This window comes from Bactrocera oleae, chromosome 5, assembly GCF_042242935.1.
Source record: "Bactrocera oleae isolate idBacOlea1 chromosome 5, idBacOlea1, whole genome shotgun sequence".
NCBI lineage: Eukaryota > Metazoa > Arthropoda > Insecta > Diptera > Tephritidae > Bactrocera > Bactrocera oleae.
Genome location: NC_091539.1, coordinates 66,894,039 through 66,912,830, shown reverse-complemented (window position 1 = coordinate 66,912,830; position 18,792 = coordinate 66,894,039). Strand labels below are relative to the sequence as shown.

Sequence of the window (18,792 nt, the reverse complement as noted above, 5' to 3'; positions counted from 1 at the left end):
GTTGAATACACCACTACACACACTTATATATAAATAGTGTACGCTATATGTGTGCGTGCCTACATTTGCCTACTTCCGGCTGAGCGAAATTAAAATCCCTCCCAAATTGCTGTTTGAAGCAAAAGCAGCGGGGAATTTGAGACCCTTATGGGTATGCTGAAATATTTTGCGTCAGTTATTGGACGCTAAAACGTTAAATTCGACGTAAATATACACCGATATGTAGGTATGTGATATAAATAATAATATTAGAAATTTTTTAACTGAAAAAGGATTGCCAGCTGCTTGAGAACTTAAAAGAAATTTAATAATGCAGAATAAAATATATTTCTAAGGCAGGGTTGTCTTATACTTGTATATGTGATAGTCACTAGCAAGTAAGTTTCCAATAAAAACGAAAATCATTTTTTAAATTAAAGATAATCTAATAAGGAAACAATTAGGTGAAAGGGGAAAGCTTAAATTTTCATTTCCGGGTTTTTACGAGAACGATGCCACATAGATAGTTACATAAAACGGTGTAAATTGCAATATATATATATTTTAGGATATTTTTAGAACATATTTTTTCGAAAAGATAAGCGAATTAGATGCAATTTTTGCCAAGGTTGCCCACAACAAACATGGATATGCAAGTACTTAAAACCAGATACTTAAAGTAAAAATGCTTAACTATAATTTAAAATTTATGGGTTGAAAATTATAAGTTCAAAATAACTGAACATTTTTCAAAAATATTGAAAATACTTTGCAGGAAGACGAAAAAAAAGTGTGGCCACTGTGTTTTGACAAGACAAGGAGTTTGATAACAACAAAAAATGTCTGCAAAAATAAAAAATAAAAATTTTTAATATTTAAATGTTTTTTACAATAACTGCCCAAATTTAACCCATAAATGCAAATAACTTTTAGCCAAACTTCCAATTACACCCGAAAGTATGCCTTTGAGTGAAGTCTAAAGGTAGATTTCCAAAAGTTTTGAAGACATTTCACAAAAGAAAGAAAGAAAGCAGCAAGACAATAACATTTCGAATAAAATAAAAATAGGAAAATTACTGCAGGGCAATGAGTATTAAATAAAAACGGAACGAAAGCGAATTTCAGCAAAAAATGAACTACTTTGCATACATCTAGGCGCACAAGCAATATGCTACAAGTGATGATAACAGCACCTCGAAATTTTATTACTCAGCTCAAGGCAGTATGCAGCACATATTTTCCGGTTTTAGTGGTGAAGAGTAGGAAAGAAGTAGTTGGAAATATTAATTTTTTCCCTACCTCCGCCGCCTAGCGACTGAGTGAGCCCTACTTGCAGGCTTTTTGCTGAAAGGCACTTAATTTTCAATCGCCTGGAACGCAAGAAAGACTGTTGTAACTTCTCTACTACATGATAATCTAATTTTTTGTCTGAAATTATTGCTTAGGCTTTTCATATGCAATCAAATAGGGGAGACTTGTGTGTACTTGTATATATGTATGTATGTATATACCCCATCATTTATATGGACGAATAAAAAAATTTAATCAATGAGCAATCATCAGTTGGCTTAAGTTTTATTAAATAAAAAAGTGAGAAATTTTTTCTCACGAACCCTGAGTTGAAAGATGTAATGGAAGACTAAAAAATTCCAAAAAAATTCCGATAAGAAACATTGGCGTTTTGATAAGCAATCTTCTCAGAGCAAGTCCTAAAAAGTTTTGGATGCACCCAAAAAGTATGCTTCTTGCTGTTAAACAAAATGTTAATATTCAACAATGAAAGTATGCTATAATTTATTATTTTATAAATATGCAATAATTTTATTCATTATATTAGATATTCTTTAAGAAACAGGAAAAAAATTATCTTTGAAGTACCTCAGAAATATATAGCACGACAAATTTTTGGCTATGAAAATTTTCTAAAGCGTAAATTTATTTCATAATTTTTGTTTTTGCTTAAAAATGTTAATGGAATTTTCCTCAATTTTTAAAGCGATGAAACTGCGATAAAAAACACTGGCGCATTCTTAATCTTTCTTCTCAGCTTAAGCCCTATAAAAATTGCTAATAAACACTAAAAGTCTATATATATTCAAAATCGAGAGTTACTTTTTTTCAGTTTTAGAGGAGATTTATCACATCCTAGATACTTAGCTTTTCGACCACTGTGCTCTAAACTCTCAAAATAAATACAGACAAAGAAAATAATAACGTCAGCCAAACTGACAATCCCAGACAAACAGAATATTCGCATGCGATTTTCTCCATTTGCTTTTGCTGAAGACTTAAGGAAAATCAAATATAAAAGTCAGCCAAGCAATAATGCTACCAAAATGCATATTTTTAAGCTTTAGCTCAGCCAAATAAGGTGTCAGAAATTGAATTGCTTGTCAAACCTCAAAATTTGAATGCCATTTATGGAGTTGAGCTCTGTATTAATATTCCATATTAAAAACCGAGCCAACACTTAATTTTTACAACATCATTCGATTGACGCAGAAAACACACGCCGCGCTTACACATCTACATAAGTATGTGCGCATATTGGATTCGTGGATGGCAGCAGTATAAGTGTATATTGAAATGTTACGCATACGCCCAGGGTGCTAAAAAGCTTTTCCGAGCATATAAACATTTATGGGTTGCCACTCAATCGACTGTAGCTAAGCGACGTTTTCACGCGGCCCACGCAGCGCCTCGGATTTTGCTCTGCGAGAAATTCATTAAATTGTTTACGCAGAACGAAAGCCAACACACACACACACATATATATACACCAAAGAGATGGTGTGCCTGTGGAGATCCGCTTCCACAACACGTCCATCGCACTGTGTTGTAATTAAAAAGTTTTATTTTTGCAGCGAGTGCGTAAATAAAATGTCAACTCGTGCAGCGGCTAGTTAATTGCCACTGGTTAACAACCAGTAGCAACCAATAACTGTAATCAAAATAGAGCCGAATGCGCGCTATAGGTATATCATATATGTGATGCGGGTTGAGTACAAACGGATGTCCTGTAATGCAAGCACTTCAATTACACTGCAATGACTGCAATTACATTTGTTTGCCATGCGTCGCTATGCGTAGTTGGCGTATGTGTTAGTGTGTGTGTGTGTGCTTGAATTGGTCGCACAGTTATTATCCCTGCCTTGTAAGCTTATAATGACAATATTATCTTAACTGTCACATGCATATTAATGCAGTGTCAAATGTCATGTAACACAATGCCTGATTGACTAGCAGCGAGTGACTTCAAATGCACACGCACACACTCTCACATATGTATGTATATGCTGCGATAATACATTGTTAACGTGCGTTGTAGCTTAATTAAGTTATTGAATTTCATCTTTTGTGTTATTATTATTTTTTAAACACATGTAAATGCATATTTCCATAAATAAATATTTATACATACAAAATTGTGAAAGTAAATATTTTAATTACTAATTGCGGATTAAGTGGACTATGTGTAAATGTGAAACTTATATGCGACTTTTTTATAGGACAGGTGTTTTACAACATTTTAATTAAAATCTACGAATATGATTGTGTAAATGGAAATGAAAATATTATAGTTATATTTTGTTTTGATTTACAGGAAAAGGAAAAATCCACTATATTAATAACGGAAGCTAAATAAAAGCCCTTCCTAGCGAGCAAGAATATTGAAGTGCTTATAACAGAGCTCCAAAAATTACTGCTGAATGTTAGAGTTACCATAATACTTGTATTTATTATGAAATACATTTTGTTTTAATTTTTGTGTTAATAAAAAAAATTGATTTCTTGATCAAAATAAAATGATTTTTTTTACATGTCAGACCATTTTTTTTTGTATTTGGCTCTTTTCGCCAACGAAATTTTAAACACTTTCTGCTTTACTAACTAACATATTTTTAGCTATCTCATCGTTTATGCTTTGTTACATCTGCAAAGAAGTTCTGTTAGATATATATTGATTGTTATTTGAGCAAAATCTGATTATAAACAGAGGCTAGAGCCTTGGTCCAAATATTTTAGCATAACTCCCACTTTCAAAATTTTAATTAAAGAGTCGATGGTGGATTATATCATTATTGACAACAATCTTTTTGTTAGCCATAAAACTGAACTTTTTTGATACCTGAGTGAGAAGCCAATTAAATGGAATGGTATTCGCATAAAAAACAAGAAAATCAACCGAAATATTTCCCCCATTTCAAGCTTAAAGTCTAGAGTTTTTGTTTTTAAACATTGATAGCATACGAATATCGCACAATAATATATTCAAATCGCGTCAGATGGACGGCCAGACTTATAAGAGACCTAAACTTATGGACAAGTCGTAAATTCGGAGAAGTCGACTTCTACATAACGCAGCTAGTATCCGCTCATGGATACTTCAAAAAGTATCTCTACAGAATGGGAAAAGTCGAAGAGCCGGCATGCCTTTACAACGATGCGACTGAAGGCGACGCTGAACACACATTCTTTAAATGTGAGCGATGGCAGAGGGAACGTACCGCCGTAGAAGACCTGGTCGGTCCAATAAGCGCAAACAACTTAATCAGCGTTCTGATGGAGAGCGAAGCTAACTGCTCTATTATCCAGAAATTCGCAGAAACTTTGCTACGCAGCAAAAAGCGGGACCTGGACGCAGGTGCGTAGATGTAAATCTCTCAATGAGGAAAATGGAACGCCACCCTGAAGTAATGCAAACGCGGTTCCAGGGTGGGCGACGGTTCCCTAGAGGAGGGGTTTATAGTGACCTGTAAGTGGCACATACCGTTGCTGTGACGACAGCACTGATGATGCGGAAGGCATTTTCCACCCCCTCACCCGCAAAAAACAAAAAAAAAAACATATCTCAAATCTAAATTAATCACTTTAGTAATCTTCTGTTCACACTACGCTTTTTATTCATTCTGTTTTGTGATGAAGCTTGATAATTTTCTTACAGACAATAGCAATATTAATGAACTGTGTTTTATAAATTTAGTAGGCAGCTGACGCTGAAATAAAGTTCAACAATGAAATTCAATACAAATTAAGTCTTTATTCAATCAAAAATCTCACTTTTAGTGGAGCATTCTTCCTAAATTGATTAGGTAAGTGAGATTAGATAAGAAACAGCGTTGGTCAAGTGATTAAATATATCAGGTTAAATAGCCCTGGTTAAGATTTCGAGTTTATTTAGCAGAACTGAAAATATCCTATTTCACAACTGTGATATGATAAATGAAAATATTGGTCGAAAATATATTTAGTTAACACAGAAATGCCAGAAAACCGGATTATTATTATATCCATTCCAAAAATGCTACTAAAGTTTGTAAAGGCATTGGTCGGCCATCTCCTTTTGCATTAGCATCTATTTGAAAGATCAAAGGAAAACTTTTTCTTAAAAAATTTGTAATAAAAAATATAAATAAATACAGGTTTTTTTCGAAACCAGCAACTCACTTCTCAGCCTTGTCAGTTCTTTCTAAATGCCAAAAAGACTTTTTAACTCTGACGATAAATGTCATCTCCTTCGATATGAAATTAACAGTGGAGGAATATAATTAGCAAGATAATCTGAATAATGTTCTAATAGCATAAGACGCATTGTCAATTTGTTTTGTTTAAAACACATCAGTACCCGTCTACATTGCATAAATAGTTCAGTTTATATGCAAATACATAAACAAAGGTAAGCAAAGCGAATGCAATGCAAAATGGCAAACATTAAGTGCATCTGTGGTCCATCTACAAACCAATCCATTAAATAAAATATGTAACTCAAAACAAATCTTGCATAATGTGCATAGAAAATAGAAAGCTTAAAGTGCCCCTAGCTTTTACTGTACAAGCATCAAGTACATGATCAAGCTGTGTTCCTCCATTGTGGTTAGGGAGGGGAAATACAGGTGAAACATGAAAAATAATCGCATATAATTTAAGTGTCGCTGAAATACTTGTATCGGGCTTTAGGGTGGTTTAGTAGGTTCATAATAAAAAACAAAAATGGTTAGATAAAAAATAATTAAAAAATTTTTCTTAATAGCTTATATAAAAAAAATTGTAGAAGTATTTTAGCAGAAAATATTTCAAATAAAATTTTCAAAATGATGTAGAATGAAAATTTCCGAAGTGCTTCAAAATTAACCAACAATAATCTAGCTCCAAGCCAAAAATTATCCAAACTTGTCCATTAATACTCAAAGGAGGCCAAAACAGTTCAGAAAATAATCTCGAAATGGTATAGACAGCCCGAAATGATTCTCAGAAAAATATCTCTGTGGTATAATAAGAAATATGTGAAAAGTATGATACACCCTAATGCAGCAGTCTCATTTTATGTACTCTAATATAATATTATATGCACTTATATACCTAAAGAAAACCAAAAGCTGAGATTATGTGCTGCTGGTGCACCTGACGATATTCACTGTGAATACATTCGACATCGGTAAAAGTTTTGTATTAGGATACTAACAAATACAAGGCCATTATTTTGCACACACTACTTCAGACAACATGTTGCAAATTGCAAACAAAATGGCAACAGAATAATACTTGCAAGAAATTTTAGAATTTTTAGAACTGTTCTTCTAAAAAGTTCAGAGTCGCAACGAACGAGCGCTCACTCCTGCTTCGGAATATAATATTCGTATCTGTTGAAATATCGATACAGCATGAGCAAAAGTGATATGTAATGTGTAGAGATAATTTTATGAGTCGGCAAACTAAAGACAATGTCTATTGGGCAATTTAAAGCTTTCATCCAAACCGCTTTGGGCGTTCTTTCCGATGAAAAAACAATAAATGTTGAAAAGTATCAAAGAAAGATATATATATTGGAGGCACAATGATGGGTTATTGTTTGTGGATGGGAACCGATATGAAGATATCTCCCAATTTATGGAAACATGAGATTAAGTTAGCTTATGTTAGATCTAAAGGCTGATCAAAGGTTCTAATGGCTGTATGTATGACGTCCACAATGTTTCAATTTTAAATTTGCTATAGTCGACAAGATCTGAAGGCAATGCAGACACAATTTGTGCTTGTTTACAGCTTCTAAAGATTTTAGCCTCTTTGATAAGGAGCGCGAATTCTGCTTAGTACTCTTGAGCGTTCTCAATATTGCTGCTGGCTGTTGGTCTAAATGCTCACTTCTTTCAAGGAGACTACATTCCGGAGCAGATTTAGTATTCTTGGCAGCAACCTTTGATTGAAAGACGGTGCTATGGTCACGAAACGTGATGCTAAAGATGTTGAAGAGTTTATGACTAAAGACTCTTCCTCCAACATTCCATCTGGTCTCCGGTAGATACGCGAAAAACCTTACTGCGCCTTTTTTCCTGCAGCTCCTAGTCTGAATGAGCTATTTTTGTTGCTTTCAACAAAAATTCCTAGAAGGTACTTGTATATAACGACCTGTATCGTACGTATGCATGTATTCACTAACAAAATGACAATCAATCTCAAAAATACACACATATACAAGTATATGTATGTATGCATGTACATACCTACCCATATTGTTAAGCACTTGACATAACTCGTTTTGCCACTCACTCGCTGAGTACTTTACGCAATCGCATAGCAAAAAAAGTCGAGCCAAAATTTTGTTTCCTACATTACTCGGGATAGTACATACACCAACGAGTTTCTGAACTATTCTACTTGAGTTAAGATGATATTGCAGGTATATATGTAGTATGAATAAGATGTGTCGGTGTATTTTTAGACAAAAGTTTTACAGCTGAGAGACAACATTCTTCTTTTAAGATTGTCTGTGCAAGTTCGTTCATGATAAATGACGGAGGTAAATGCTTGAGTTGTGCATTGACGTGTTGCAATTTTGACAATATGGCATGTTGCATATGATATGTTGCATGTTGCACGTTGCGACATATGACATGTACGATTGCTGCTAAAAATATCTTCGGTTACGACTTGATAATTCAAAAAGAGTTTCTCTAGCAAAAAGTAAAAAGACAACAATAATAACAAATATAAATACAAGTCAATTTTATTAATTAAAATATTAATGACTAGCAGTCAAGGAACCGTGGAAATTATTATTTGCGAACTCGTTTTACTTCAATAATTTTCGTAAATTTAATTTGCGAAGGTAGAAATCCTATGCGAGTTCGAATTTATGTTTTCAGTTTCTTATTTGAATAGGTGGCAACCATTTTAAAAAATTTTTTAAGTGTAAGCATACTGATACCCTGTTTTTGTGATGGCTGAGTTTAATTAATTTTATGAATGTAATCGCGATATTTTTTTATGAGTGGCAACCCTGTCTGATAATAGTTGGAACTGTAAGCGTTCTTCTACCTCGGCGCAGTGATACCCCAATTGTAATTGCTCGCTATACTTATTAAGTTGAGTTAAAAAAAAAATAAAAGTAATTGGCAACACTCCGGAAAAAATAATTTTCAATTGTCAGCTTTGTTTCAACCATTTCAGTTTTTGAATTTATTTCATCTCTTAGAAAGTACTTAATTTTGCACCCTACGCTTATTGTTAATTAAAATTTTCCAAAATGTGGCAACAGTCAATAAAATATAAAATATATTTAAAATTTTAGTTATTTTAAACTCTTTCACTATTGAACCTTACAATTTCTAGGGACTTAAAATTGACAAAAAAGTGGCAACACTCGACATAATATGAAATATATTTAAAATGTTTGCCTTTTTAAACTCTTTCACTACATAATTTTGAAACTTACCGTTTCTAGCGACTTAAAATTTTCAAACAGGTGGCATTCCTCTTACTTTTTGCCTTTACAGCAACGGATTATGACATCGAAAAATGCAAATAAGATTATGAGAAAGCTTTAACTTTTACTATGTACCCATTTTGTATTTTACGAACGTGACGGATTTTTGTTACGTCACGCAAATTTTGTTGCAGTCAAATAATTTTACTAGCATGGCTAAAACCTTTCAATTAAAAAAAATTTTAATTAAAATGTAACTTCATTGCGCTCATGTTTTTCATGACATGTTTGGCCCCACGCTTCAAATAAACACGGAAAAATTCCATAGAGAATAATATTTTGTTTATCAAATGGCATCACTGTTTACAGAAATTCATCACGTATTGTCACTTTGCCTTCCAAAAGCAATGTCAACGTGAGTCTTTTTGCACACATGCAAATTTGGAGATAACAATTCGATGGGTGTACACACCTACATACATATATAGTGTATGTATACTTGTGACTGTTATCTCGTGACGCATGTGTCAACATATGTTTACAATTTTCAAAATATCTCCACAATAACACTCATACATACACCAAAATGTGCATGTAAACAGCGTTGAAGCCGCGTCGCTAATGTCGATTGCTCGTGACAGCTTCGAAATAATGAACATTTCGAGGTTATATGTGTATATATGTAAAAGTATCTATGACATGCTGTTGTTGTTATTGTCAACATCTGAATTATGCAAAACACTTTCAGCGGCATTCATCATGCGGTAAATCTAATTAAAAAGCAAATTGGTGAACGCCATTGCACTTGCATACATACAATCGTAAATGTACCAAGTTGTAGATAGGGCGTTACATAATAAATGTGAGTAGAAAGTGGTATTGCCATATTTCATCGTTAATTGAAATATGTGTACTGATTTTTTGCAATTGTGAGTTTGAATACTTCATATATTTTATTATTAAAGGAGCAGTGCTTGAAAATCGTAGTGTTGTCATAAGAGAGATAGCAGAGCATCTCTACACCTGTTATGGCTCGACTCAACACATTTTGGTTAATGTTTCGGGTATGAAGCCTGTCAATAATGCTAGATATGTACCACAAGAACTGAATTTTTTCTAAAACAACGTCGACTAGAGGTCGCATAAACCGAAAAAATATTCTGGCATGATTGTGACTGACTTGTTGGTCAAATACGAAACAAGAAGAGTCATCGTTCAGCCACCGTATATAATGTTCTGTACATCTATATTCGTCAGATTTGGCTCCCTGTGGCTTTTTACTGTTTTCAAAATTGAAAAATTCGAGCCGAGGAAAAGACGCCAATTAAAGTCATTCGCTGATGGACATCGCAGCCAAGGCTTATAACAAATGTACAGAAATTTGTGGAAAATTGAAGTAAGTGTTTGCAGGCTTGTATTGTCTAAAAAAAAGAGCTTACTCTGAAGGCGATAACTAAAATATATAAAAAAAAAATTTTTTTTGTGAGCTAAGAATCATGAGAAGGCAAATGCGACATTACCAAAGGAAAGTTATTTACTTTGTATAACTGTTAATTGACCTCTTGGCCACTGACTTGACTAAATTTTGTTTTGATTTTGGCTGCGGTCACAAAGCTTGTTGCATCATTAACCATCATACAGCAAAAAGTTACCAACAACAAATGCAAGTACTCTTTTGATACCACGTGCACTTGTTTCTTGCCAAAATAACTATCTTGGAAATTGTCACAAATTATCCAAGGGAATGCACAGCGCAGCAAACGAGCTGTAAACATAACTTAAATGTGGCAGCCATGTATGTGCCATGCCGCATGTGGCAAATAAATTGCAACGCTCTGTGCCAAGAGCAAACGCAAAAGACATGTGGCAAGCGTAGCGAGAGAAGCTAATTTTAGGCGATTCCCCCTAGCTAGCGGTTACCCCGCATACAACTACATACTAGTAGAAATGCGAAGTAAAGTGAGAAAATTATTTATGCTCACAAATGTGTGTGCGTGTGTATGTGAGTGCCACACACACGTGTAGCGAGACCGGAAATGTCAGCGAAATGCAAAATTCTTGGAAAGTTGTCTGAAAGTAATGCAGAACGCAAGTTCGAAATTTGTTGTTATTTTTGTATTTTTGTATTTAATGTGTTTCGTGCAGTTTTTTCTCTGTTGCAAGTATGGTTAGAATCCGGTTATGAGTGCTTGCCACACACTTCCACGACGAATTCATACTCATACACATACACGTATACACACACACACATGCATTGAGAATAGTCTTCGACTACTTTTTTGCATGCTTAATGAAATTGTAGCCGATTAATCTGCAGTTTGCTAAATAATTCGTTTGCGTAATAAACTTGCTAGAGTGCAAGTGCCACAACTTGTCCTCTGCTGACAAGCTAAATGACACCCGCGTGACTCTTGGTTGAAGTTCGGCCATAAAAGAAGCATTAAGTGGAAATTTGGTTGTAAGATAATGGTACTGTGGAAAAAACATTTACGTGAATGTTATCATGAATTGCTTTTCTTACTCTAAGCAACTTTTGCGGCAAAAAACAACCGCGATTAAATGTAAATATTTGAAGAGAGTGCACCGAAATGCTGTTGCTTGCAACTGGAGGATGTAAACAAATAGAAGAAAAGAGTCTATTTTGCTTAAGTCTGCACACTTTAAAAAGTGAAGAAATAGTTACTACAGTCAGCCGACTTTGTACGAAAAGTAAAACTCAAGCGAAGCTACTCAGAGCGCTGCTGAGCAGGATCTCTGAGCACAGATATCTTAGCACGATTGGCGAAATTGAGGCATCGGCTTTCTAAGGCAGGAGCATGGCGTGATAACTTTCTAATAAAGGAAAGAAATGCTCAATATACTCAGGAGAAAAACTTTATATGAATTTCAGAGGGCAGACAGTTGAGTTTTCCTTCTATGTGTGTGGCTTTTTTATGTAAAAATATTGATCATGTAAAACGTTCACAATGCAACCTGTATAAACATATCTGACATAATATTTGCATTAAGTGTTAAACTTTGAATGAAACTAATGAAACTCCAACAGGCACACAATCCAAAGGGCTAATGAAGTGCCTCAAAACATCACCAGACAATTGTAATAGCTTTTTTCGCTCCTTATTAATTGTCGTCTACAAAAAATGTCTGCAAACTGTATAATTCTATGTACACTAGGGTGGGTCAAAAAAAACATATATATATATATATATAATATATATATTTTTATATATATATATTTGTTTTTTTTTCGCTTGGTACTGTAAAAAATTGGTTTTTCGACATCTCTAAGAAAGTCCCTTAGATAGAAAACTGTAAGCCAAGGGAGCTTTCTGTTACAATTAAGAGATTTTCTTAGAGGTATCTATCAACCAATTTTTCAGAGTACTAAGCCGGAAAATTAATCCGTTGTTTTGACCCTCCCTTATGTACATTAAACAAACACAAATTTTCGAGCTGATTAGTTTTGCCCGTCATTTATGCTTCGTGTTGCTAAAGACGGCCGAGACGAGTAACCCATTGTCGCTGTTTGTGTGGTCAGCTGTTGTTGTTGCTCCTCGTTATTGCAAGCAATGTTTCGTGTTTGCCAGTTTATTAAATAAACATTTTTATTAAAACACTTGACGTTAATGCGTTTATGATATTTTATGAACGAAATCTTGCTTAAAGTTTCAAGAGTTTTAGCCGCCGAATCTCAATGAGTCTACAAACATTGTCGTTTGTCAATAGTTCATTTGCGCACAAATTTAACAGGTCATAAATTTAACAACAACAAAGTTACAAATATTTCAACGCAATAGATCTTCTCTGTGACTGAGACTGTGGTGAAAATGGTTTGAGTTATGTTGACTTTGGCTGTCACTGTTGCTGTCTAGGTTACTGTGGTTGAAAGAAGGGTTGTATTTTGCATATATTTATATATACATATATATATATTTATAATACCGATCTAATCTTCGTTTGAATGGTGTTTTTTAGATTTTTTTCATTATCTGTTAATTAGATACATACAGGCAGTCCAAATCATTCTTTATCTCGCTTTAATTGAATAAAGTCTGCGTCTGAAGTTTTCTTATATCACAGCTGTTACCAAAACAATTTATAAATTATTTAATTTCATTTAGACAATTTACAAAAGTAATGCCTACAATTAGGCTAACCGAAAATATTGATTAGCAAAGACATACACCTATACTAGTTTCTTTTAAGCACTCTATAAGAATTTTATCGCACTTATATAATTTTACATTAGTTTAACCTGTATTTTGTATTTAAGCTAAGCTTTTTGGATCGAGTGTTAAAATTTAATATTAATAAAGGCAGCAACAACTTCGCAAAGTGAACTAATTTCACTCATAATTCCCCCTGCTCCATCACGCACCCAACTAGTTTTTTTCAGCAACTATTTTGCCAAGCTTTTAACTGCGAATGCGTACGCCATCGTCTGACCAACTGTCAAAATTTTCGCTTGCCACTTTCCACCATTCGGCTGCGCATTAACTGCGAACTCTCCACCGACGCCGCATAACGAGCTGTTATTTATGTAGAGTAAAATAAACATAAAAACTGGCTAGCCACTTGGGTTTGCCACATTTCACGGTACCGGGCAACTGCCACGCCCACTCAGCGTGCCTTAATAATATCCAATTAAAAGTTTCGCTATTAAAAAAGCGCTCAGCTGGATGAAGAAGCGGCGAAAAACTGTCTCCGCTGTTAATTTCTCGCATGTACTGTGATTTCCAGTCGCTTTGTTGTTGTTGTTGGCCTACACCGCTGTTGGCACTTGAAGCGTGTGCTTTTTGCTGGCAGGCATTTATACCCAGCGTTGCATGCGACAGAAGTGGGTTAATTGAATTTGTGCCTGAGTTTCGAAGTCGGCGCTGGAGCTCGCGGCGTTGATGAAGTGACGCTTTGTTGTCGCTGTTATGGTTTTTGTGTGCTCTTGGTGTTTTTATTCACACCAATTTTTTCGCTGCGTTATCTGCCGTTGCGCCCCTATGCGCTGTGTTGTTGTATTTGTTGTAGCTGTGTTTCGCCATGAAAAGTAATTTATTGCAGTTTCAACTTTGTTTAATTGTGTTCCAAGCATTCAGTGCCAAGTGTGCTTGCCGCCGCCGCCGCAGTTGTGGTTACCACTGGCATTTCGCTCCCCATTTCACGCGTGCCCGCGGCGAGAACTGCGTGTGGTTGGTTTTCGCTGACCGCCGAATTCTAGTTTATGACGGTTTCGCAAAACTTTCAAGTCGAAAATTTAGTGTTATTCTTATTGGTGGAATAAAATTAGATTTTTTCAGATCGCTTTGAAATCTGTATGACAGACATTTCTGCAACCTAACTAAAAAATAAAAATGTATAGGCTTAGATTTCATTGTATTGAGTGTTGAAGAGGGATTTAGACAGAAAGAAATATAATTAGAAATCGTATGGTGAAGTAAATATATGTATTTTTACATCATCGAAGAAAGCAGACCAGTTTAGACTTTGATGAAAACTAAGTTAAAAGCAAGCAATTATAATTTGTGCCACATTTTTCTTTATTGAAAATGGTTAAATTCCACTGTTCTTGAGACTAATTTTCCAACTTAAATATTTATATCCGCCTGAATGTAGGCAACGTTAGTCATGATACTAAGTATGAAATATTGGACTTGGGTAAGCTCACACCAAACCACTAGCGCAACCGCGAGACCACTTTGTGGCAGTGTTTGAGACTTTTAAGTGCTATCTGAAATATTTTCTGCATTGTTTCGTAACCTTCGGCAAATCATGGGTGCACTAGTATACGAAAGAAAGAAACCAAAGAAGGTCCTATCGGCCGCCATGATGATGAAAACCGTTTTCTGAAATTCACTAAGTGTGATATGCACCGACTACATGGAGCAGAGCCCATGTGCTATATCGAGTTATTGAACCGAGAATATATTTTTCAGATGGTGCAGCAGTTGTAGCTTCGTTGAATCGAGTATATTTAGTTAAGAGTTGACTATGTCGAGAAATTAATAGCCTTTTTCCGAGATTTTAATTTTTATTTTGTGAGCTAGTAAGTAATTATTGGGTGGTACTCAAAGTGAGTGAGCGATGTTATTTAAAAGCAAGTAAAATCGTCAGTTCGTATGACTGCTAGTTGCAATACTAATCCGATCTCAAAAATTTGTTTGGAGATTTCTTGAAGATATCTTGTCAAATAAAAAAGTTTCTCATACAAAGATTTATAAATGAGACATTCCACTCGATAGAGCAATTTAATTGAAAGCTCAAGAGCTGAAATATTTGCGCAATCATAAATTTGAAATTTTAATTAGCGCGCTACAACAATAATATTTTCTTAAGCGCACATTGAACATTCAAGGCGTCAATTGTCTCGAGTTTTTCTATGCGCCACATCGCATTTATGGCCAATTTTCCACACTTCAATTCATTTCAAGCGAAGAATGAAGGCAATAAAGTAAAAATATTCGCCTCATTGATGTTGTTGTTGTAGTTGTAGTTTCATGCGAGTACTAAAATGCTGTTTTAACTAGATTTAAGTGCAAAACTATGCAAGTTCACGGGCACACCTACATAGATTTTAACATATACATTGTCAATACGTATACATACATACATACATATAAATTTTTTCTTTTAAAATTGCTTACAAGACCATCGCAAGTGAATATTCTTATTTTGTGAAATATTGCCATTAATTGCCTGTAATAAATGCGCTCGTTATATCTAAGTGCGGATACGCCACATTTAAATTTTTACTGCAAGTGTAGCCCCGTTGGTTATTAAGCATATTATTAGCAATTTTGGGCCAACGCGCTAGTTTTCAGCTGTCTTGTGAAGAACAATGTCTTCATTTTCAATTTTATGGGGTATATTGTTGCGTGTTTTTATAGGTTTTCTTTCATCTGGCAATCTTCAAGAGATTCCCACGTACATTAAGAAAGTATTTCGATATATGTATGGGCAATTATTATGTTTCTGAATTACCAGAAATATTTGATGACTGAAAATTAAAATATAAATTCATTTAACTTTTAAAGGAGTTCAATATGGTTGAAAACATGTTTCTTTGGATATATCAGCTCGAAGAGTTTGGCCAATATGAGATTGTCAAAAAATCGAAATTTTTTGGCTTAAAGTATACTTAAGAGTCCTAAGACATAATATAATTAATAAGACCAGGGTAAATCATTTTTGAAAGCAAAAAAATTATATTAGGATGAAACCCGTTGGCGACAAAACATGATATAGCAAAAAATGAAAAATAATTTACGTTCGATCTGAGGTCGGGAACTTTTAAGTGTTAAAAATGGCTTGAGTTGATTTCCGATTCCTAAACTACGAATTTACACCCTTTTCATATAACCTCAAAATGTCTGTGAAAAATTAAAATGTCGAAGTTTTTAGGTTTTTTTATTTTTATCTTGTAAAAAAAATATGAATTCTTTTATTTCAAATATTAAATAGTATTATTTTCGCTTAAAAATCTAAAATCCCAAAATGTATATCAAAAATTCATATTTCGAAGTCTTTAGGCTTTTTATTTTTATTTTCATATATTAATCATCATCAAATATCATTATAAACACGAAGAGACTAGCCCTCAGCTTCTCACCCCAAGAAGCTGCGCATTTGTTGGGATCGCTGATATCACACCACTATAGTATATAACTGACATACAAACTGAGCGATCAAAATCAAGTTCTTGTATGGGAAACTTTTTTATATCATGAAATATCTTTACATGAATGAATTTGTATCTAAAGCAACGCAGCAATCTTCGAAAAAATAGTTCAAATCGAACCGCTATAGCATATAGCTGCCTTACAAACCGACCGATTCAAATTAAGAGAGAGTTCTTTTTATAACCATTTATGCTATAATAAATGTATCCGTGAAGGGTATTATTGCTTTGGCGTAGCCGAAGTTAACGTTCTTTTTCTTTCAAAACAATTTATTGCTAATTTTTTCATTTATATTTTTTACCCCTGTTATAAAGTACACAATTTAAAAAAAAATTAATATAAGACCTTTTTGATATTATATAAGATACGTTGATACATAGATTACGATCTTGATTATTATTTATTTTCAGATGACCAGGGTTCCTAAAAACACCGTTGCACGAAAAGACCCTCTTGAAAAAGGTTACTCTGAAGATTTTCTCTGTAACCGTAATTTTATATGAAAATGTCAATATACTTGTACAAAATTTTTATGTACTTAAATATGTATATATTAAGTAATGTCTGAAAGTGAAAATTTCGATTCCTTTTTTCTTACGCCTTCCATAAATTGGCAAACTCGAAAATTTTTGTGAATTTTTTAACCCTTTAAATATATATTCGAAGCATTGTTCAGTCATATTTGAGAGCAAAAAATACATTTTGTTTACTCAAAAATTCGTATCAACTAAAAAAAAAAATGTCAACACGGTAAATTTACCTCCATTTGCGAGCCCTTCTTGCCCATCGAGCTGCTCGTGTGGCCGCCACTCTGTGCTGCGTTCATTTTTGTAGCGCTCTTTTGACTTTGCCGAGGTTAAAGTTGAAATGTTGTTGCTAAGTTTGTCACCTATAGGTGTGCTATTGTTGTTACTATTATTGTTGTTTGCTCAGTGAACCACACAACTAGCAATTTTACGACGACCTAACTTACACGAACAAAGATACAGCGAGAACCACATGTCGCCGACTATATTACACACATACTTTGTAAGTATTTTTCTGAGCTTTTTCTTGTTGTTGCTGTTTTAAACTTTCCGCTTAATCAACAGAATGTCTTTAAACTTTGCTGCTTGCAAGAAACTGGTTTTGCGCCACAACACAGCTGCCAAGCCGAGTTGTCCAACGAACTCACAGCATGACTGCGCCTGTATGTGTGTTTGCATATGTTTACTTATGTATGTATGTATGTATTTGTGTGCATATGCATGTGCTCTCACGTGCGTTGCGTCGACAAGCGAGCCAAGGCAATTAGGGTTTAACGCTGAGTCCTTTCTAGTTCGAGTTGTCGCCGCTTAAGCACACTGGCTGCTGACGTCGCTGTTGCTCTTGTTGTTGTTGTTGCTGCTTACGGCGAATTTATTTTTGCACCTTTCATTTAGCTTGAACTTGCTTGCGCTGCCGTCTTCGTGCGTTTGTTTGTTTGTGCACTTTCTTCTGCCGTTAATTTGTGTTAGTGTTGCCAGCTTGCGTTTATATATGCAGATTTAATAAATAAAGCCGCTATTTTTGCACACTTTCGCTCAGTCTCTAAACACACATACATATATCACACTATTTGCTATTTAATTTAACACTCGTTGGCATTTTTATTGTTGTTTGTGTAAAACAGACTTTTGTTGCGCACTTCTCTTGCTATTTGCCTCCGCAGCCACTTTGTTTAATTATTAATTTTTACTGCGTTGACGGCAACGTTCCACTTCCGAATTAATTACTTGTTGGCTCTCTTGTATTTGTTGTTGTTGCACTGTTTCCACTTATTAATTTATGTTTGTATTCACCATTTTCCTTTTATACATTTATTCATATTTTAATGCACTAAAAGTATTTAATTTATTTATTCTTGCATAATTTATGCGCACTAACAAATAATTTTTTCGAATTAATTATGAGATTGCATTTTAATTTTTTCAACTCATTAGCATAATTACAGTAATTGTAGTTTAAAAAATATTGTAATTAAAGTGCTGGGAACGGCACGACACCACTCTCTTCAATTACCATATAGGTATACTTCCACTCCTCTTCTCTCCTTTTCTTTTCGGCTCACAGCTAATTCGATTAACTCGTGCGCCTAAATAATTAAGCCAAATTGAATTATCTTCGAATTTTCCTGCATTTCCTGCAATTAAGCGCACGAATAATTTTTAAGACCTAAACCACAAGCTTACCAAGTGAATTATGGCACATTCGCGGTTTTCACTTATCGTACCGTTGTGTTAGTAATATTTATGTATGTTGTTTCCACAAAAAAAAAAGAATCGGAAGCAAAATTTCGAAATCTGAAAAAAGTAAATTAGCGCTAAAAGCTTTTTACTGAGAATAAGCAGTGGTCATTAATTAAACTCTTATTCAAGGAAATCTCCAATTACCGCAGAAATTAAGGTGTGTGTTCTTTTA

The 18,792-nt window shown here is 34.3% G+C and overlaps 1 protein-coding gene across 2 annotated transcripts in view; it reads right to left on the bottom strand.

The window, feature by feature from the left end:
- Nucleotides 1-18,792, bottom strand: part of LOC106624506 (inactive dipeptidyl peptidase 10) — a 241,150-nt gene that overhangs the window by 93,475 nt on the left and 128,883 nt on the right. Inside the window, exon 1 of one of the 2 annotated variants that reach the window (XM_036368604.2) lies at nt 17,114-18,426. The exons of the other annotated variant lie outside the window; for it this stretch is intronic. Within the exon in view, the coding sequence (XP_036224497.2) occupies nt 17,114-17,179 (66 nt within the window). The 5' untranslated portion in view covers nt 17,180-18,426. Of the gene's footprint in view, nt 1-17,113; nt 18,427-18,792 lie in introns of those variants that run through there. 2 annotated transcript variants of the gene reach the window in all.